The sequence below is a fragment of the Misgurnus anguillicaudatus genome, chromosome 14 (genome assembly GCF_027580225.2).
Source record: "Misgurnus anguillicaudatus chromosome 14, ASM2758022v2, whole genome shotgun sequence".
NCBI lineage: Eukaryota > Metazoa > Chordata > Actinopteri > Cypriniformes > Cobitidae > Misgurnus > Misgurnus anguillicaudatus.
The window spans coordinates 33,774,662-33,797,915 of NC_073350.2; the positions used below are offsets into that span (position 1 = coordinate 33,774,662).

The 23,254-nt window shown below is 36.6% G+C and overlaps 1 protein-coding gene across 1 annotated transcript; it reads right to left on the minus strand.

Moving 5' to 3' along the window:
- Nucleotides 1-7,413: 7,413 nt before the first annotated feature.
- mfsd4aa (major facilitator superfamily domain containing 4Aa) lies at nucleotides 7,414-23,188 on the minus strand. Its single transcript, XM_073876384.1, has 10 exons — nucleotides 22,738-23,188; nucleotides 19,308-19,506; nucleotides 16,441-16,677; nucleotides 14,194-14,346; nucleotides 13,267-13,392; nucleotides 12,988-13,161; nucleotides 10,857-11,004; nucleotides 10,328-10,398; nucleotides 10,129-10,249; nucleotides 7,414-8,535 (listed from the first exon to the last, which is right to left on the minus strand). Exons 1-10 carry the CDS (start codon nucleotides 22,971-22,973, stop codon nucleotides 8,414-8,416), a joined length of 1,587 nt encoding a protein of 528 aa, XP_073732485.1. The 5' UTR covers nucleotides 22,974-23,188; the 3' UTR covers nucleotides 7,414-8,413.
- Nucleotides 23,189-23,254: the final 66 nt, after the last annotated feature.

The window sequence follows — 23,254 nt, forward strand, 5'->3', positions numbered from 1 at the left end:
TAGACTAATGGACCGTACAGAGCTCAGACTGAATGGATCGCTACCAGCTCGGTGTTTAAAACTGTTTGGCCACATCCCACCATTAGGCGCTGGTGGAGATCGGTTGGATGTGAATGGGAACTGGGCGCTGTGTCACTGAACCCCGGCCTGATGCTTTAAATCATTCTGATGTACAACTTTTGAAATGTGTGGGTCCTCTACAATTTTTTAAAGAAAGGTTTACTGCACATAATTCAATAGTAAACTAGTATTTTAGTGTGAGCATAGCCAAGTTATTTCATCACTTTAGGATCCAGAGAGGATCAGATTCTGCGGGGGGATTGAATTCGGCATAGATTGCAAAATGTCTCCAAATTTTATGGGCACTACTTGCAATCCTCATCTGATCTATCGATTTGTTCTTTTGTGGAGTGTTAGACAATTTTACGTAAACTAATATAGAGAATCAATACCCAAATGTTGCACAATATAAACCCTACCTCTGAGAGTCTTTGCTCAACAAGCCATGATTTTAAACCCATGAACTTTAGATGCAAAACTGGAATGGGGTATAATAAATGCCTCTTGTTTGCAGCTAATGTGCTTTTAACATTAGGACTAGAAACGAAAACGAGTTTTGTTAGTCTTTGTAGGACCATATAAAGTGCAATGAGAACAAAAAAGGAAAATGTTTGTATAAATATATACAGTATAAAAAAACTATTCATCAACTATTCAGCATCTCATATACAGGTCTCAGGTATGATTACCTGCAAGTGTGCAGAATTTTTAGACCCAACTTCCTAAAGTCCCTTTGACATGACTCACGCGAAGGTTTTTACATTCAGAAAGAATCTCTAATCAGTCAAAAAAGCATCATGTAATTGTTTAAAATTGTCTTTGTAGACCAAATATCAGGGCTGCACGATATTGAGAAAATATGCAATATGCTGTTTTGCTGTTGAGTGTTGCGATAACAGTATTTCATGCAATATATAATTTCCCCAGAGAAATGCTATTTTTATTAGCTATTTTTTTTTAAATAATTTAGATATGTCATTATCATACTGAAATTAACAGGTAATACATATTCTTCTGATGTAATTAAACCTAATTGAGGTTCACCTTTGCGCACGTGGTCTAGCCAATAGTATAACCGTGGGTTCACACCAGCCGCGTTTTAGGCGTCATCTACCGTGTCTAGTTTGCCGCTTGAACGGTTTGAGTGTACTTGCTTCATTCGCACATGAAATTCAAGTCATGGGAGGGCCTTCTGTGACTCTGCTCGCTTTCTGTAATCACGTCACTACTAGAGCAAGTTCCTCATTGGTTAAAGCGGCGTGTTTTTCCGCCAAAGTTAAAAATATTCAACTTGTTCATTTGCCGCGGCAATGCTCAATTTGCGCCATTCGGCGAATGAGGCAGAATCGCGTCGCGAGACCTTCAGACGCACATCAACGCGTCTTCACATTGACTTAACATTGAAATCACTCGCACTTGACGCCTCTACCGCGGCTGGTGTAAACACAGCATAATGGGGCATACACATCAAATGCGAGTTCAGCGATTTGCGCGAGTAGATAACATACAAAGTCAATGCAAAGACGCGATCAGACGCACCCTTGCAGGGGCAATGTGAATGACGCGATATGGGTGGCGCGTTTGCCACGAAAACATGCGCTATTCGCCTTAAACGCGTCCACGCCCAAGTTGAAAATATTCAACTCGAGCGCAAAATTCACATGACACAAAGTTAAATCCCACGAGTAATCTAGAACAAGTAACGCGATGCCCTGTGTTTGGTGTGTACGTAGCATAACAGTATAACTGTGGGTTCACACCAAAAGCGAGTTCAACGATTTACACGACTAGATTACATACAAAGGCAATGCAAAGAAACGTCCTCGCATGGGGCAATGCGAATGACGCGATATGAGCGGTTCATTTGCCGCGAAAACACGTGCTATTTGCCTCAAACGCATCTTTGCCAAGTTGAAAATATTCAACTCGAGCGAAAAATTCGCATGACACAAAGTTAAATCCCACGAGTAATCTAGAACAAGTAACGCGATGCCCTGTGTTTGGTGTGTACGTAGCATAACAGTATAACTGTGGGTTCACACCAAAAGCGAGTTCAGCGATTTGCGCGAGTAGATTACATACAAAGTTGATGCAAAGACGCAATCAGACGCGTCCTCGCGCGGGGCGATGTGAATGACACAATATGGGCGGCGCGTTTGCCACGAAAACATGCGCTATTTGCCTCAAATGCGTCTACGCCCAAGTTGAAAATATTCAACTCGAGCGCAAAATTCACATGACACAAAGTTAAATCCCGCGAGTAATCTAGAGCAAGTAACGCGATGCCCCGTGTTTGGTGTGTACGTAGCATTACAGTATAACTGTGGGTTCACACCAAAAGCGAGTTCAACGATTTACAAGACTAGATTACATACAAAGGCAATGTAAAGAAACGTCCTCGCATGGGGCAATGCGAATGACGCGATATGAGCGATTCATTTGCCGCGAAAACACGTGCTATTTGCCTCAAACGCATCTTTGCCAAGTTGAAAATATTCAACTCGAGCGAAAAATTCGCATGACACGAAGTTAAATCCCGCGAGTAATCTAGAGCAAGTAACGCGATGCCCCGCGTTTGGTGTGTACGTAGCATTACAGAATATCTGTGGGTTCACACAAAACGCGAGTTCAGCGATTTGCGCGAGTAGATTACATACAAAGTCGATGCAAAGACGCAATCAGACGCGTCCTCGCGCGGGGCGATGCGAATGACACAATATGGGCGGCGCGTTTGCCACGAAAACATGCGCTATTCGCCTCAAACGCGTTTACGCCCAAGTTGAAAATATTCAACTCGAGCGCAAAATTCACATGACACAAAGTTAAATCCCGCGAGTAATCTAGAGCAAGTAACACGATGCCCCGTGTTTGGTGCGTACGTAGCATTACAGAATAACTGTGGGTTCACACAAAACGCGAGTTCAGCGATTTGCGCGAGTAGATTACATACAAAGTCAATGCAAAGACGCGATCAGATGTGTCCTCGCGTGGGGCGATGCGAATGACACGATATGGGTGGCGCTTTTGCCTCAAAAACATGCGCTATTCACCTCAAAACGCGTCTACACCCAAGTTGAAAATATTCAACTCGAGCGCAAAATTCGCATGACACAAAGTTAAATCCCGCGAGTAATCTAGAGCAAGTAATGCGATGCCCCGTGTTTGGTGCGTACGTAGCATTACAGTATAACTTTGGGTTCACACCAAAAGTGAGTTCAACAATTTGCACAACTAGATTACATACAAAGGCAATGCAAAGAAACATCCTCGCATGGGGCAATGCGAATGACGCGATATGGGCGGTTCATTTGCCGCGAAAACACACGCTATTCGCATCAAACGCGTTTTCGCCCAAGTTGAAAATATTCAACTCGAGCGAAAAATTTGCATGACACGAAGTTAAATCCCGCGAGTAATCTAGAGCGAGTAATGCGATGCCCCGCGTTTGGTGTGTACAGAGCATAAGACCTACTTGGCAGGTATTTAGTAAGGACTTTTCTGATCGGTCTAATTTGGACAATCTACGCATGCAACACACAAATTATAGACACGTGAAATAAATGTTTAGTTATCGCAACTCTCTGTGATATGGATATTGCATATACTGTTATCACGATAACTATCATGTCCGAAATATCGTGCAGCCTTACCAAAAATAAATATGAATTTCTTTCATTAGAAAACATGTTTTATTTTAAAATTAGGGTTTTAAACAAATTACTTCGGACTAAATAATAAAGCAAAAGCAGCCAATTAGAGCCTAGGATAAGAGATGGGATCTTATTTTGAAGAATAGGATCACCTACAAATCTTTAAAAAGGGGACTACACCAAAGATGCTAAAATATAGGATTGTTTGGATTTATTTTAAATTTACTTCAGTCACAACATGATTCCCAAAGTTACATTATAGTTTTGACAAGTTTACTAAAATAAGTGACCCTAAACTTTTGAACTGTATGAAATATTTTTTGATCGTCATGATATTCTTTTGACATTATCGATAACTAGATCATAGTTTTGTTTTTTGCTGACTAGATTGTCTTGTATTTATTGGCCGATCATGAGGTCAGTATGGTGCACAGGTTTTAACCATAGATAAGTGTGGTAATGTTTGAGTCACGTTAAAGGGCCTTTATTGTGTTATGGTATTGTGTGAAATCCAGTAGAAATGTTTACTTAGTTATTTTACACCCATGCTAACATGGTGCCTTGAAGTCCTGTTGTCAATAAAATAAAAACGGACAACAGTATCTTTATTTGTTTCACTATTCTGAAACAAATCTTGTGTCCTCTGTGGAGCTATGAACTAAAACATCATTTCATTTTATTTTTAAATACAACTTCAAGCTCTTTAGACGCTCCATAATGTAACTGGGTTTCGGTTTTGTTATGCAAACTGTGAAATAAGTTTCTAAAGTTTCCATAAAGATAAGCTTTGAATTAAGAATATTACCGGGTGCATTCCTTTAAAGTTAATGAACGGTAAGATTACGTTTCTTCAGAATTGTATTGAGATCCATCGGATCATATGAAATAGTTTACTCTTCTTTTTCAGTACTAATATTTTCAGATTATATTCATAGATTTTATCCAGCATTGAAGCAATAGTTCACCTAAAAATAACACTTTTTGTCATTGTATAGGACCTTGTTGTAAACTTGTATAAACAAATAGAGATTGTTTTCGCAAAACCTCCGATCTGCTGTTTTTCATACTGAAATAAATGATGATTGAGTTTTATTTTTGGGTGAACTAATCCTTTAATGAGGTGATCTAACACTTTTTATTGTACATACGATAACATGTAATGGGATGTCAATAGCATTGTGTATTATTTTCTTTCTGATCTTTTTTACTTTGCATTCCTGTAACATTCAAGTTGTTTTTGGTTGCTTGTTTTGTAAGCACTGCAAATGCGATTGCCTTTTTATCAGGGCATAATGAGTTGCTTTACGCCTTTATATTGTGAATAATGGTTTCTGTACCGTGTCTGTTGTTTTTTTATTTCTTTATTATAGTTAAATGCTCCCCAACCCACAGTGTTGCTTTGTGTTCGGAGGAAAAGCCGCTAAACATATTCATGATTTTTAAACCTTGTTTTAAATTTGTTATATAGTCATTAGATTTGTTTTGTTTCTCTGAATATTCATCTTGTTCTCTGTAATGGATAGAAATGGATTTATTTAGCCTGCAAGCGATGATGTCTTTATGGTTTGTTCCTACTTTGACACATTTAACTGTTGTAGCCGCAAAGAACATCTGTTGTACTCGATGCCAGTTTAAAGCACTTATATTTATCTTTGTTTTAACAGTTTTTTCTTTTTGCTGGCACTTTTTTGTTTTTTTAGAATCTGATGTAAAGCTACATTTTTTTTTAACACATTTTCAATTCAGGATACAAGATTAGGCATCTACAATTTAAAAAATGCCTTGTTGCACTTACACTTACATGAGCAACTTGAATTCACAATTTTTTTACTTTTTTGACTAGTAAGGAGTTGCTATAAATTATAAAAATAAGGTTGAATTAGCTGAATAAGTTTTTATTTACTTTATTTGTATAATTTATAGCAACTTCTGAAAGTTGAAATTAATTGTCATTTTTAAATTGATTTAACTTAAAGGGGACATATCATGAAAATCTGACTTTTTCCATGTTTAAAGGTGCAGTGTGTAAATTTTAGCGGCATCTAGTGGTGAGGTTGTGAATAGCAACCAACGGTTCTGTCCACTGCCCAACCCTCAGTTTTGAAATGCATAAAGAAGCTACGATAGCCACCACTGGACAAACATGTCATCGTCGGAGACAACTTAGTAAATAAGTTTGTCCGTTAAGGGCTTCTGTAGAAACATGTCGGCACAAAATGGCAACTTTCATGTAAGGGGACCCTCTGTGTATGTAGATAAAAATGTCTCATTGTAAGGTTATAAAAACATACTGGTTTATTTTAAAAGGTCTTTATACACCCCTGATAATATAGTTTTGTATATTATTTAGCATTTCTTTCAAGAGATCCTTCTAAAAATTACACACTGCACCTTTAAGTGCTAGAATTGGGTCCCCAGTGCTTTTATCAACCTAGAAAATGATCAACCCAGTAACTTAGTTTTGGTAAACCATTCTCTGCAAGTATGTGAAAAAATAGCTCTTTGAAATTTGGCTCCCCCTGTTACGTCAGAAGGGGATCTTATTATTATAATACCGCCCCTTAATCCACACTACCCAACCACAGCACTGACATTTAGTGCAGAGATCAGCTCATTTGCATTTAAAGGGACACACCATTTTTGCTCACGCCTACAAAGTGACAATTTTAACATGTTATAATAAATGATCTATTTGGTATTTTGAGCTACGTCGTCACATATGTACTCTGCGGACATCAAAGATTTGACATTTAAAAAAAAAGTCTTGTGAAATGTCCCCTTTAACCATTTAAGTTTTAATAAATTCATTAACAATTAATTTTTACAGCGTATGCATCCAATACTTGTGAGCCACAGAGATATTATAATGAATTTCAAAAAACACATTTTCAGGATATTTACTGTATCTAATATTCTCACTATTTTTTCACAAATAATGAATATTGATTAAAAATGTCCCGTAATGGGCCTGCAATTTGATAAAAATTAACATTAATTTCATTTTAAGATAACTTGATTTAATCATTTTAAGAAAACTTAAAGGTTCATTGTGTAACTTTTAGGAGGATCTCTTGACAGAAATGCAATTAATCTACATAAATGTATTATCAGTGGTGTGTAAACACCTTACATAATGAACTGTATTGTTTTTATGAGCCGTTTTATCTCCATACACGGCGGGTTTCCTTACATGGAAGTCGCCATCATGTTTCTACAGTAGCCCCTAAACGCAAACTGTTTTACAAAGCGCATTTTGTTCATACGTTGTTTCAGACGACAACATGTTTGTCCTGTGGCAGCTACTATATGCGTTTTAAAATTGAGGGGTGAACTGTTGGTTGCAATTCGCAATCTCACCACTAGATGCCACTAAAATTTACACACACCACCTTTAATTTAATCATGTGCAACCAGTTTTTTTTTCAGTGCAGAACAAACACTTTCCATTGTGTATTTTATCTTAGCATAACGTTAACACGATTTGAATAGTTAGAAGTTTATTGATGTCGATCAATGATTTATTTTTAAATAAGAAGAGTTTATTTTGTGTATCCAAATTCAAGCAAATTTGTTTTGTATTTAACCCATAACATTTATCCTCCAAAAGAAAATGTTTTTTTTTCTCTTTTGCAAAGCGTTGACACAAATCAGTCCATTGCATTGTATTTTGAACAGGATGTTTTCTTTCTTTTTAGCAAAGAAATGTATATTGTGAAAAAGGGACAATGAAATGTGTTTTATGGTACAAGATCGACACCAAATGCTTTATTCAATATTTTTGTGCAAATGTATTTTTTCAGACCGTCTCATGCAGCTCAAATGTTTACAAATCTGTGTTAGTTGGCGTAGGCTGTACTAATCTGTAGATGTCAGAAGGGAGGGAAGATTTTAATAAAATCTTGTAACTATGATTTGGTTTGTGTGTCATCAAATACAGCTGCAAAAAGCATTTATGATGATTTTGTGTTAGTGATGTTAGCACGCTGCAGAAACCAGAAATAAAAAGCAGCAGCTAAGTACAATTTCACAAAGGTCACGAGAAATGCACTGAGACAGCACTCGATCACGTTCGCCCACCTGTACACCAAGGTCATGGGCTTCAGAGAGACCTTAAGCTGTACATAAAACAAGGAAGGCATTAAAGTATTTTTTTTCCCATTCAGACCACAATTTTTTATGCCGATGTTAGTTTCAAGAGAGAAGAAATTAGCAACTAGTTGGATGAGAATTTAAAGGTACAGCAAACACAAACAAGTGAGAGCTATTTACCTGATTTATTTTCTTATATTGATCCAAAAAGATTTAAATTCTTTCAGTGCTTTCATATGAGATTTCACTGAATTAACTTGTTTCTAACAATTAAGCAAAAACTATTTGAATTTTGATTCCATAATTTCTTTTGATTGTATTGCACATACAAGTTACATTGCATACACTGAGCACTGTGATCATAATATAATAATACAGCATCGTTCATTGCACTTTCCATTTATCAAAAACATTTAAATACAAAAATAAATCTTTTGTTCAAGATCCCTGATTTTTAACACTTTAATACGTTGCTCTATACATTGCCATTGATTTTCATGTTCGTCCACAGATATATTTGATCTTTGCTTTAACGACGGGAATGTCAACAGGTCCTTCATCCCTTTATGGCAGTCATATTTTCATCAATCTTCTCTGTGGATGACCTCAGACCTTTATTGCCGTGGATCGATTGATGCTTTCTGCTCCAAGATCTCCCACGAGTTCAGCACTGCACCAGAGCAGGTCTTGATCCCATTTTCCTCAAGACTTTCCTTCGGGGAATTACTGGGTAAAACTATGTGAAAAAACAGCAGAAGTTACATTCTCAAGTGAACTGAAATAAACAGCATTGGTTTTCAATGATGAAATTGATTTTTAGCTAAAATTAGTTTAATAAGTTATTAGTTTTGTTTTTAATAATTAGTTTAATCAACATTAGGACATAATATAGTCCACACTTTTTTATTGTGGGGAAAATATGCAGAATGGATTTAAACATGCCAGTATTTAAAGGGGTCCTATGATGAGACTTTTTAAAGATATAAAATAAGTCTTTTGTGTTCCCAGAGTGTGTATGTAAAGTTTTAGCTCAAAATACGATAATTTATTATAGCATGTTAAAATCAGTGTTTGAATTGAGAGGGGGGCTAGGGTGGTCCCAGACCCCCCATAAGCATTGAGGGACCACAATTTTTATTAAAATACTACATGAATTTAAAATTCGCATGCGGCACTGCCACAAAGTGATACTCTCCATCATTTGTCACAATTTTGCAATAAACTAATCCAAAAGATTTCTGTCTGAAATAAATGTGCAACTCTCAAGTGCACCTCACGCTGTTTTCTGAAGGAATTATGCATTATTCTCACCTCGTTGACTGTAAGAATCTTTATTTTAGAATCTTCACCAATTTTTTAAAGGTAAGTGGTTGCAATCAACTTATTTAAGCTACATTTAAACAAACAAAAAAAAATCATTAAAATAGTAAAATAAAGTAAAAAGAACCTTTTGTTTAAATGGTAGCTACTTACCTTAAAAAAACTGAGTAAATTGAATGAATAATTTTTTCAGTGTAGTAATCTTTAGGTTTAAGGGATAAATATTCAAGTAAATTCTTCTCAAATGATTATTTCACACTAATTTGAGGTGTAAAAATGGTTAGGGTTTGAGTTAAGCATAATTTAGAGTTTCTTTGATTAAAACAATAATTTAGGACCAACAAAAAATGTTGATCCAGAATCACATCTTACTTTGTGAAATCACGGTGACCCACGGGGAGGGCTTGGCCGGGGGGCGGGGCTTAGCTCCCATAATCTGAGACATAATTCAAACACTGTTTAAAATTGCCACTTTGTAGGTGTAGCAAAAATGTGCCGGTTTTGGGTGTGTCCCTTTAAATGCAAATGAGCTAATGATAAGCAAACACTGATCGCCATAATGGTGGTTTGTTGAAATTAAAAATCAACTGTGCTTCCAATTATTTTCTCTCTTGCCCTCTGACATTACAAGGGGAGCCAAATTTCAATTAGCTTTTTTTCACATGCTTGCAAAGAATGGTTTACCAAAACTAAGTTACTGGGTTGATCTTTTTCACATTTCCTAGGTTGATAGAAGCTCTGGGGACCCAATTATAGCACTTAAAACATGTAAAAGTCAGATTTTTATAATATGACCCCTTTAAGAAGCAGACTTTGGAGTACTATGTCATGTTTAAAGCATTTTTAATATGCATTGTTATTTTGTAATGTGAATGAATACAGTTAGCAAAGTTAATAGTATGTCTCCGCTCCGTGCAACACACTTTACCACATTTAATCCATTCTGTTGAATTTCACAACACAGAAAAAGCCTACACATTTTTTAAGGGTGACTTGTGTAAATACAAACCTTCAGAGAAGCTTTTGTAATTATGCTGGACGAAGTACAACAATATGAAGAACATAAACTCCAAGCATCCGAAAATCATTCCAGACAACAGGAAGCTGTAGCTGCCGCGATTGTGCATCACCTGAGACAACAAAATGACTCGAATCAACACAATTACAGTGAGTTAAAGTCATAATGCGTATATAACGCGCAGACGTACCGATCCGACGATGACCTGAAGTAACATCTCCCCCATCCCTGCACTGGTTACCAAAACCGTGGTGGCGCAGCCTAAAAAAAAGATAGTTCATTATATGACGCATCTTCATTTTTCTTTGTTTTCCACATTGCATGATTTAAACATCTGCTACATCTGCAACCAGTCGGTTCATTTACACTCCAAACCTGCAGGTCCTGTTGGACCGGCTGACATAAATTCATTACTGATATTTTTAAAATTCCCTCTCCCCTAACCGTCCCCTACAGCTACTGTGTGCACTTAGTAATTAGCCATTTATTTCCCGATACTTCATACACCTGTGGCTCTGACCCTTTGTGTTCATAAGCAGTAGTCTTGACACCCATCAATCCGCACTTTCGAGTTACATCAAAGGCCGACAATAGAAAGAACAAAGGGCGTGTTGCTTCTCGTTTAACTTGGGTAAATACTGAATCACTAATCATCAAAGGCATCAGAATGAGACAAAGTAACAATAGCAAAAACAGTCTCTTTCTATGCTTTATAATACCTTTATATTCCAGGATGTCTTCGGTGAACGCAAGCATGCAGGGGAAAATACTGCTGATGAAAAGGCCGAGACAGCAGGTGCCGATGAAGAGGAACACGGTGCTGTTCGACATAACCAGCAGCAGGAGAAGCGTGACTATCACACCCACCTGGACAACAAAAGAGAAAAGATTTGCATTTGGATAAGTGATGTATTTGGTATTCGAGGTGTTGAACGTTTGGTGTAAAAGGCACTGCTTAGTTACGCCAGACAAATAAATCTCTATCTGGCAAATTGACAGGATGGAGCAGGATCCACAACAAGGATGTTTGTTCCCGTCTACAGTTTCCCTGGTGCATTGGCACACCTTTATGGTGAAATCATAAACCGCTTTAGTTTAACCAACATAAATCTGTCCAGGAGAGTTTTATCTAATGCAAGACTTGCAATCGAATCATGACGTGTTCATACGACATGACTGCTTTGTTTTTCTAGTAAGCACAAAATAATATTAAAGTTAACAAATTGCAATGTTGATCCAATGAATGTAGCCCAAATTTGAACAGTCTGCATTAGATCTGTTCTCCTTTGAAGCTCAATTTGGCCAATAAACAAGAAGATACGCTTATTTATTTAGCAAACACTTTCTCCCAAAGCGACTTAAGAGTGCATTCAAACTAAACTTTTCTGTCATTATGTCTGATCAATGGGACAAGTTAAAGGAACACGCCCACATTTTGGGGATTTAGCTTATTCATCGTATCCCCCAGAGTTAGATAAGTCCATACATACCTTTCTCATCTCCGTGCATGCTGTAACTCTGTCTGACGCAGCCCCCGCTAGCTTAGCTTAGCACAAAGACTGAAAGTGAATGGCTCCAGCCAGCACACTGCTCCCAATAAGCGACAAAACAACGCGAACTATTTATGTGTTGTGATTTGTATAATCACACCATGTACAAACAACAAGGTGACATGAGACACAGCCATCCCCCGACCGCATACATACTGGGAACTATATTCCCAGAAGCACTGCTACTTGGGCGGAGTGATTCACCTTCTGAGAATATAGTTCCCAGTATGTATACGGTCAAAAGATCGCTGTGTCTCATATCACCTTGTTATTTGTACATGGTGTGATTATACAAATAACAACATATAAATAGGAAAATGTTGTTGTTATTTTGTCACTTATTGGTAGCAGGATGCTAGCTGGAGCCATTTACTTCCAGTCTTTGTGCTAAGCTATAGCGGTGGGTGCGTCAGACAGAGTTACAGCACGCACGGAGATTATAAAGGTTTGTATGGACTTATCTAACTCTGGGGGATACTGTGAATAAGCTACGTTCCCAAAGTGTGGGCGTGTTCCTTTAAGCGATATAATGAGCGTAATATTGCAAAATGTGCATATTGCAATGTGCATATTACAAAAGTTTGCAATATTTGAAAGATTTTAAGTGAGAGCAAGTTACATTGTGTTACCTTTTAAGATACATTGTTACAGTTCCCTTTCGAGAGGAACTCACGCTGTGTCACTGCGGTGACACTTTGGGGACGCCTCCAGGGGTAAGTGCGTCTGAATGTGTATATCAAATTCAACCAATGGTGAGGCTTAACGACAAAGACAGGGTGACGCGGGAGCCAGGAAGTATATCACTATCTGAAATATTGCCGAAGACGGCGTTACAGGGATGCAGGAAGTAAGGCAACGGAGATGCAGCGTCTTGTTCCCTTCTCAGTGAACAACAGTTACGTACGTAATCCGAGATGTTTTCATGTGTCAAACACAACTATGCAAAAAAGCATTTTGGTATGAATCAACATTCACATACAGAAGATATAAGCATTTAAAGTGAACAGTTTAGCACGTGTGCTTAAAAAGTCTAGAATTTTTATGATATTATCCTACACTACACAGGGAATAATATGGATTTTTTCCAGAAAACTCCTTGCATAAAATAGATTCAAGCACCTGTATCTATGTATGTATATTTTCAAAAACTTCCCAGGGCCTTGAATTATTTCCCCCAGATTCACAAACTTTCAAGGATTTCAAGGACCCGTGGGAACCCTGGTTTTAGGATTGTTTTCATTAGGGGAATAATAAAAATCTGACTCTTTCATTGGCTGTTCGTAAGAGGTAAAGATCGTACCTGACTGACGGTTAGCAGTCGAAAGGGCTTACACCGGTAAGACAGCGGTATAGCAGATAGGCGGCCCAAGGTAATGGCCGCCCAGAAGACTGACGTCAAGTAGCCGGCAGTCTTGTGAGGTAGATTCATAGGGGGCGCCACTGCATAGGTATAGACAAAGCCTGTGTATGAGCCCTGAGGTAGGAGATTAAATAAAACATGAATTAATAAAAACAGTAATTAAGCAAACGCTCTTAAATTACAGAGCCGACACGGCCGTGAAGTGCTAATCCTCCTTACCACTATACCGTCAGAGAAGAAGAGCACCAGACCCCCGAGGATATGAATCCCAAAGAAAGACAGTGGAAGTCCATTCTTGTTGCCAAGGAGACAGCAGCTGAATATGTCTATATGGCTTGTGGAGACAGCAATGAAGAGTTGGGATATAGAGGAGGAAGATCACAGAAAGTATCCTTTTATGGCTTTATGTACATCTTACATTTATGCACTTAGCAGACGCTTTTATCCAAAGCGACTTACAGTTGAGGATTACAGCAAAAGATTCAACTGAAGTGATTTGTCGTACATGTTTTGCCCTAGTAAGTCATTGTAACCTACTTAGGCTGGCACTCAGTAATATATAACAAATATTCTGATAATCGATTAATCGGACGATTATTTGTCTGATTAATCGGTTATTTTCCTTATTATAACTAAATAAAAACATGAATCATTGTATTTGTGTGTAAAACTGTACTGCAAAACCTAAATACTGAATTTACTTAATACAAAATCACAGAAAGTATGCTTTAATGCATTACAACAATCGGTTAATCTCAAGTCATTAGTCGTACATGTTTTGCTGGCTCTTTACTGACATCCAAGTACAAACATCAAATTTAGTACTCCATCACAATTGTTGATACAGACGTAATGGATTTACATGCACAGCACAGAAAGTTGTGTAGTAAGTATTGCTGTGTGTATGTATACGGTGCATACTATTAAAATGGTACGCATAGTATACCTGCATGAGCTACTACATTTGTCAAAACATACATGGTTTAACACAATGCATCTGATTTGTGACTCATTATTTGACTGGATAAGCAAAAGTTACGACATTGTGACACAAAATTAGAATCAAAATGCAAAGTAACATTTTGAGTTGGATTAGATGATGATTTGATTTCAAACACAACCTCAAGTCTTACTTGTGGGGTCTTCTTTCTGTTGGCTGCTGTCGTCTAACTGTCCTGTTGTCCCCCATGTTTTCATCGCCAGCATGTCTCCATCTAACAGGCGACGACTGGGATTCCAACCGCACGCGAACACCCGCTCACGGTACATGAGGATTAATATTGCGATGGGTACAGGGAGCTAAACACAAAGACGATAGCAAGTTATGTATAGAGACATTAGCTGGATAAACCCATGTAACCAGGAGCAGTCTATGTGAGTTTAACAATATATTTATTGTTTTGATTCATTTAAATGATATAAGCGAATCATTCTGGATGAGCTAAGGGTGACATAGACATTAACATAAACAACATCGGATCTATGTTTGAGTGTTTACCTTTTTAACTGTTGACACAACTGTCTGAATTATTCTATTTCCCAAGGCTACTAATAAATCATACAGCAGTTTAAACATTTTACAAATTATTTGCATAGAAATTGTGTCTAAAAACTTGGCTTTGCAAGACATTTTATCTTACTAAGGCTTGCACTAACAAATATGCTGATAATCGATTAATTGGACGATTATTTGTCTGATTGCCCAATTAATTGGATAGTAAGTTTCAAGAATATTCATTTATTTATTTTTCCTTATTATAACTAAATAAAACCCTAAATCAGGGTATTTATGTGTAAAACTGTACTCACTAACAAATATTCTGATAAACGATTAATCTGATAATTATTAGTCTCATTAACCGATTAATCGGATAATAAGCTTTATGTTTTTTTCTTTATTATAACCAAATAAAACCCTAAATCAGGGTATTTGTGTAAAACTGTACTTACTAATACATCTTCTAATAATCAATTAATCGGATGATAAGTTTTCGGATTAACCGATTAATTAGATAATAAGCTTTAAGAATTGTTTTTTTCCTTATTTTAACTAAATGAATCCCTAAATCAGAGTATTTATGTGAAAACTGTACTCACTAACAAATATTCTGATAATCGATTAAACTGATGATTATTTGTCTGATTAACCGATTAATCGGATAATAGGCTTTATGATTTTTTCTTTATTATAACAAAATAAAAGTTTGTTTATGTTTTAACAGTAACATTTCTTAAAAACAAAAAAAAAAACAAAATAAGTACTAAGTTTTACTTAAAGGCAGAGTAGGCAGGTTTAAGTCTAAAAATAGTCTAAAACACTTTTTTACAAATTTGTTTAGGCTGTCTTTATATACCAATACACAAGTAAAATGCAAGTACTCTGAAAAAGAGAGTCCAAAAATCGAGGGTCTGTAGACCTCTAACGACAGCCCCAAACACAGCTCATTATCACCATTCACTCCACCCCCTCTCTTCTGGGTTTCTTCTTTCTCTGTCGTACTTTTGCTCTTCCTAGAGTGCCTCGTGCACGTTCAAATCAATCGGCTGTGCGCATGTGTGGGCAGATCCTGTAGCAGCGGGCGGTAGCCCTGGTCGCGAGAGAGAGTGATAGTCACGCAAGCCAATCATTTGTTTCGTCCCGAATGGAAATAATGAGCTGTGTTTAAAACAGTCGTGAACGGTCTACAGACACTCGAGTCCCACACTCTCTTTTCCAGAGTACTTACATTTTGATTGTGTATTGGTGTATGGAGACAGTTTCAACAAATTTGTAAAAAAAGTTTTTTAGATAATTCCTGCCTACCCTGCCTTTAACTTTTGCCATGATGTGCAGACCATCTAATTGATAATGACATTTTCATGGAAACAATTTTCCTAACTGATTATTATTGACTTTATCGATTAGTTGTTGCAGACCTACAGCTTATTTTTATTTGCAAACTGATAAAACACTTAAAAATATTGAAATTACTTAATCAATATTTATGGCCAAATTTAGTTTTCAAAATAAAATTATGCAGTATCACAAATATCACCATGATCTTGTAATTGATTTGATAGATTTAACATTTAATAGATTTGTCATTAATGTTGTTAGTTTGTAGTATATCCAGGAAAAAGCAGATACAGCTTTTTAGACACATCTTTATACCTAATGAATATGCAAAAAAAAAATGTTGGATGGAGGGCAGTTGCCAAGGAGACAATCTTGTATTCAAATACCCTCCTAGCCGTCCCTTCATCTGACATCAGGGCTGACAGAACATTTAGTATGCACACTACTTTGATATCATAATTCTGAAGTCTATCGGCCAGTCTTTTAATTGCACGTCACTGTCAATAATGCCTCTCAATACAAACTTAAATCACAGTTTACAGACTGATCTCTCTTACATTAGTGAGAGCCATGATCCAGAATGCATAGGAAACATTGGTCACGACTTCACCGTCGGTGTGCAGATGCACGTCAGACACGTTGTGCACATGTCTGCCCGCGAGCTTGTTTCTCAGATCTCTTATTGATGTTGTACTGATGCTGCTGTTTGTGATCACACAGTTGGTTTCAGATAGGAAAGGGTCGGCAATCAGGGGACTCACCAAAGCCCCGAGACCTACAAAGAAGTGAAGAGCCTGGGAAAGATCAAAGAGAACAAAGACAGACTTTTACCAAGAACAATACAGTTAAAAGTTTTAATAGTAGGATAGTTGGGTAATTCCAACAAAATCCTGGTTTCAAGATGTTTTATTAGTAAAATCTTTACTGCATGATGTTTTGGTGGTTTCGTGAGATTGACCCAGATAGCTCAAGGTTTAAAACTGAAATGGTTGTGAAGCTACTTTAAAATAAAGCGATAAACCACAGGAGGTTTGTGAGTTTTGGTTACTGCATGTTAAGGGTTTTTACTTACCCCCTTAACCATGCTAAAACTACATTTATGTACAGTATAACCACTGTAATGAGTGATTTATTATTGCTGTTTAGATAAGTGTTAAATAGAATATCACATTAAATTGTATTAAATATCAGTTACAAACGTACACACTTCTGGTCATGTTGCATTCCTGAAATAGAGGCTTTAGATATCTGACAATCTTTGTATACTTCTGTCTTTTGTGATTTGCATAAACAGCTTTTTTTATGACATGATAGAACTGGTTTTGTGCACACCGAGTTTGAGAACGTATATGCATCTGTTGGGAATTGAAGTCTTATTCTCAAAACAAGAGAAATCACATTTAGGCATAAATATACTGATCTCTCATGTTTTGGTAAGAGCCACAACCCAAAACACATTAGAAACATCGGTCACAACATAGCAAGTGGACACATTGGGGTGTTTTCCCGGACTTGGATTAAGTTAAGCCAGGACTTAGCCTTAGGTAAATAGGATTTTTAAGTCCTTTTTAAAAGCATAATTTATAAATAAACACAACTGGTGTATCTTGAGACACACTCGCACTGATATATGTTAAGATATGTCAGAGCAAGTTGTTTTTGATCAAGACAACACTAACTAGGCTAAAGCCCTGTCTGGAAAACCGCCCCATTGTGTTCAGGGGGATTTAATACAGTATATCTTACACTTAAAGGGACAGTTCACCAAAAAATTAAAAGTCTGTAATTTTCTTACCCTAACGTTGTTCCAAAACTGTATTAATGTCTGAACACAAATGTTTTGAAAATGTTTGGAAACAAACAGATCTGGGGCACCATTCACTTCCACAGTATGATTTTATCTTACTGTGGAAGTCAATGGTGCCCCAGATTAGATTTGTTACAAATATTCTTCACATATCTTTCTTTGTATTCAGCAGAACAATTTTTTTTTTAAATGAGAGAAAATGCAGCATGGGTATTATGTTGTATACTCCATGTACGAAACACACAATACAACAACGTGAGCTTATTTAAACCTGCTCTGTTCTATGCATTTTGCATGAACAATGTCTTTTAGAAATGACACGATAGAACGGGTTCTGTGCACACCCAACTCTTTGAAGAAATGTATCTCAGGGGAATTTAATATAGCTCAAACTAGAAAGTGAAACTTCGGCATTAAAACGATAGTTCACCTAGAAATGAAAATTCTGTCATCATTTACTCACCCTTAAGTTGTTACAAACTTAATTTTTTTTGTTCTGCTGAACACAAAATAAGAACTTTGTAATCAAGCAGGATGCAGAAGAAACCTTGACTTTCATAGTAGGGAAAAAAATCTTACAGAAGTCAATGGTGCTTCAAACTGTTTTAGTTACAAAATATCTTCCTTTGTGTTCAACAGCAGAACAAAGACATTTTCAGTGGACTGTCCAATCACAATGGAAAAGGGCTGGGACACATACCACAAGAACCAACGCATTGTACAACGAACAGAAGTATTATAGAAACCAAAGCACCCAGCTAAAAAACACAGTTGGCATCTGCCTGGCTTTTCAGCCGCGTTTAAACCATAGACTGTAAAAAAAGATGGACGTAGTGTCCGTGACGTCACCCATAGGTTTCCGAAGATCGTTTATAAAGCCAATAGTAGGCAGTGCCTGCCGTCGCCATCTTGGCCGCGCGTTACCGCACATTACTCACGAATATCCGAAAATGAGCAAAGAGGTGGGACGTGGGTGAAGCTGAAACTACGCCCACCTAGCTCGACTCTAGCGACAGCAGTGCCAGTTCACCGTCACTCAAGTGGCCACGCCCCTAATTATGCAGAACTTTAAGGCTTAATTCAAACGGATGAGTTACCTTATAAATCACCCCACCTAAAACCAAAAAAAGACCAAAAACACTTTTTGTACCAGGCTGTAAACATATTTATGTCTGATGTAAAGTTGGGCATTTTAACATGGGGGTCATTGGGAATTGACTCCCTTTTGGAGCCTCTAGTGGCCAGTCGAGGAATTACAGTTTAAGTGACTTCTGTATTGGCTTTATCTGAGAATTCTGATGGTTGCAACTTGGTTAAATGCTTTGCTGTACACGCCCCCTTGAACTCAAATAAACCTACTATCTCATCTACAGCCAGTATTTTGTATAAGGCTACACAATATCACAAAAAATTCAATATATATGATATCATAAAATCTATTTGAACTTTAAATGCATTTAATTTTTTATTTACTGGATTTACTAGCATTGATTGGATGGTCCCTGAAATGGTGCGAGGTGCTATAAAGGCAGTGGAGCAACTTTTTTAAGTAATTATACATGATGAAACCATGATAAACATAATATTTAGGACTAAATAAGAATAGTTTGTGCCCACCTGCAGGAAAACCGTGGAGTCTTTTTGGTAGATCTTGACCAGTTGTAGGTTAGATATGGTGTCAATGACACCCATGGCAAGACCAGACACTGCCAGGGCAAACGCCAACATGAGTAAATGATTGCATAATGGGATGATGGCAAACACCACAGAGATGATGAAAGTGGACACTGCCAATGCAGACAAAGAACACACATACCTAAAAAAGAGAAACAAGACATCAATTATTTACTTAACTGCATTCAAATATTGTAAAATTAAAACTGAAGGAACGACACGAGTAAAATAAATAAGCTGTTGCTTAATCAGAGTTCAAGGAATTTCCAGGACCCTTAAATTCAAGGACTAAATGTGGGGACACATTTCAGGTGAGAGCAAGGTTACATCGTGTTACCTTTTAAGATACATTGTTACAGTTCCCTTTCGAGGGAACTCACGCTGCGTCACTGCGGTGACACTTTGGGGACGCCTCCAGGGGTAAGTGCATCTGAATGTGTATATTAAATTCAACCAATGGTGACGCTGAATGACAAAGACAGGGTGACGTGGGAGTCAGGAAGTATATCACTATCTGAAATATGCCAAAGACGACGTTACAGGGACGCAGGAAGTATGACAAGGGAGACGCAGCGTCTTGTTCCCTTCTCAGGGAACAACAATTACATACGTAACCCGAGACGTTTTCATGTGTCAAACACAATTATGCAAAAAAAGCATTTTGGTATGAATCAATATTTGCATACAGAAGATATAAGCATTTAAAGTGAACAGTTTAGCACGTGTGCTTAAAAAGTCTAGAATTTTTATGCTATTATCCTACACTACACAGGGAATAATATGGATTTTTTTCCCCAGAAAACTTCTTGCATAAAATAGATACTAGCACTTTCAATGACCTGTATCTAGCATGCATGTACAATTTTAGGAAACAAAATCTATTTATACATTAAGTATTTATAATTATACATAATTTAAATTATATATCAATATAAAAATGTATATACACATGTAAATATTTCTAATTATTATACCCAGTACACACACATACATGATGTAAACAAAGACTTTTATTCTGTAAACTATTAGTTGCGATTAATCATTTTGCAGCCCTAAACTTCGCTTTTTTTTCTTCATTTCTGTTCACAGTTAATCTTGATAAACCTGAACGATTGACCCTTATGGGATTATTGTGAATTAGAGTTTACATTTAAAATTGCCAATTATCTTCACAAATGATTAATAAAATGTATATACAATTATATTTGACTTTTGATTTTTGTTTTATATGTGACACTGAAATCTTTTTTGCTGGTCCAGAGGAAATTTTGGCAGGATAAGTGAAAACCTGAACCACTGGCCTGACCGACCGGGCCATTATGAAAAATTCTTTGCATAAAGCCCTGAAGAAAGGTTACATGCATGCTTAACCCTTAAATATTTCTGTGTGATATCTCTTACTGACTTAATTTTCACCTTGCCCCGAAAACTATTTTTGTAGAGATAACTTATCAAGTATCTGTGCTAGCTTCATGACAGCAGATGTTTAACTCTGCTCATGCCAGGTTTCCTGGTCTTGACACATTCACAGACCAAACACAACATAATCTTGTTTAAATATATTCAGGGCTGTAAAGACTGATAAAGATCCTACAGGACAACCGGACACAAATGTACAGTGTGTGGGAATTCATTATTCTCAGTTTTCTTATTGCATAAACATTTTAAACCATTAAAAGACACCTGAATGTAAAATATTTAAAAAAAGTAGAAGTTTGATTTAGTTGAAACCTTGCAGACTGTCAGTGTGAAGAAACTGACACCTACTGTAACTATAAAAGACATTGATGTTATCATCAACAGACCTAAAAGCAACATTTCCTTTTTAAATAAACAATTCTCAGTTCCTTATTCAACATGAAGACACAGAAATAACTGTGATTGTGATCTGTGTCCTGTGAAGAGCAGTTTTGCAAATAAGAAAAATTTGTTAAACTTGTTTATCATATCTTTGTCTGCCATGTACTATAAAGGAACAGCTTGTGTGTGTTTATATGGCTTGAGTCCCAGATTAACTGAATAACCTGAATGAAACAGTATGACTTTAATAAGCACATGACCACAACAGAAGTTTTTAGACACAAACAGAGACCATGAATGGGTCCTTTGGTGAGTCTCCAAACTCTCCAAAGTGATCTTTCAGTGTTGTTTGTAGTGGAAAATGTTACAGACTATATATAAAAGTGATGAAGAAATGCATGTTAGGGTTATGGGTTAACCCTAACTTTTGAATAAAAGATTTTTAGGAAACTAAAAAATGGTTTGTCTATGGCAATGCTGCAAAGCACCTTTAATTTAAAAAATATTAGATGACTAAAAGCTGCCTACATAGCAAACAATTTTTGGTTTCTCAAAATGTTCCCCTAACGTTGTTAAAATGATATTTTCCAAGGTTTGTTTTTGGTTAGCCAGGAGTTTTCCTAAGAAATTTTTTAGCTTAGTTTAACGTTCCCTTCACGTTAGAATAACGCTCTTTTAACGTTAGAATAGCGTTAGGGGAACGTTTTTTGGTTAGTTTAATGTTCCCTAGCGTTAAAATAATTTTAAAATAACCACCCTGCAACTTTATGAGAAAGTTATTTTATGGTTGCAAAAATTACCAAAAAATAACCATTAGAGAACATTCTGTACAAGTTATTTTTAGGTTATTTAAAAATAACCACCATGCAACGTTAGGGGAACGTTAGTTTATGGTTGCAAAAATAAAATCTTAAAAAAAGTTCCCAAAAAATAACCAAAAACTAACATTTGGGAAACGTTCTGTGTTTGCTAGAAACACAGGTTGCTTTCATTTTCATATTTGTGAATAATGTCTTTATGCATTAACAATAACTTTTATGAACTCTATGATTCATAATAAATCTGATATAAACTTTTCTGCATTAAGATGAGTCAACAAATTATTTAAATTTCATGTCTATATTGAATAAATGTGATTAGTTTGATTCCTTTTTTTATCTACCAAACGTTTTAGTAGCAGCGAGATAAAGAAACTTTGTTCACTTCCATCACTGCTCTTAGTATAAACCAAACAGATCATTGTTATCATCAATGTAATGATATTAATAAATTAATTCAAGGACATTTAACACTAGCCTACAACTCACATAAACCTACAACATTTGTATCTAGTATTTTATCTACCTGTTTTTAATCCATTAACTTTCCTACAGCATAAGAATCAGCTATACATTACAGAATTTAACACGCACGATTTTAAAAATAAGATTGAAGCTTCACTTTCAATGAACATAGTAGTAAACATAATATCATGTTGAATGATAACAGCTTTTGAGGAAGTAACAAAATTTGTTTATACGTAAAACAACAACAACTGTGGATGTATAGGAATTTAGTATGACTTAATACTCACGTTTTACTGAAAAATCCTCCAATGGTGCTTCCAATAAAGAGGAAAAACTGTTGTGAGAAGAAGACCAAAGTGATCTCCTGTAATGTGGACTGGGTCTGACATCTCAGGTCCAGTATGGTCGGACCCAGAAAAGCGAGACAGAGTCCAAAACTAAAGAAGACACTCCAATATGTTAAAGTATGCTGCCAGTTATCGCGAAATAAAGCGCAGATCCGTTCATTGAACAAATGCTTCATGCTGGAGAAATTATTACGTGCATAAGTTTCTTCAACATTACACAGTAACTTTCATCCGAGGCGTGAGAAAACAAACATCTGATTTGAGACGCGAGTGTTTTTCTTCTTCTTCTTCTTTAATAGTTTTAAGGGGGTTGGCAAACCAGTTTAAAGGTGCGACACGCGTGTGTAATGACGTTTGTCCGAGTTAATGAATCATTCATTCGATTCGACTCTTTTTAATGATTCAGTCGAGCGAAGCGTCTGTGAATCTCTCATTAAGCGATTCTGATTCAAAGTTT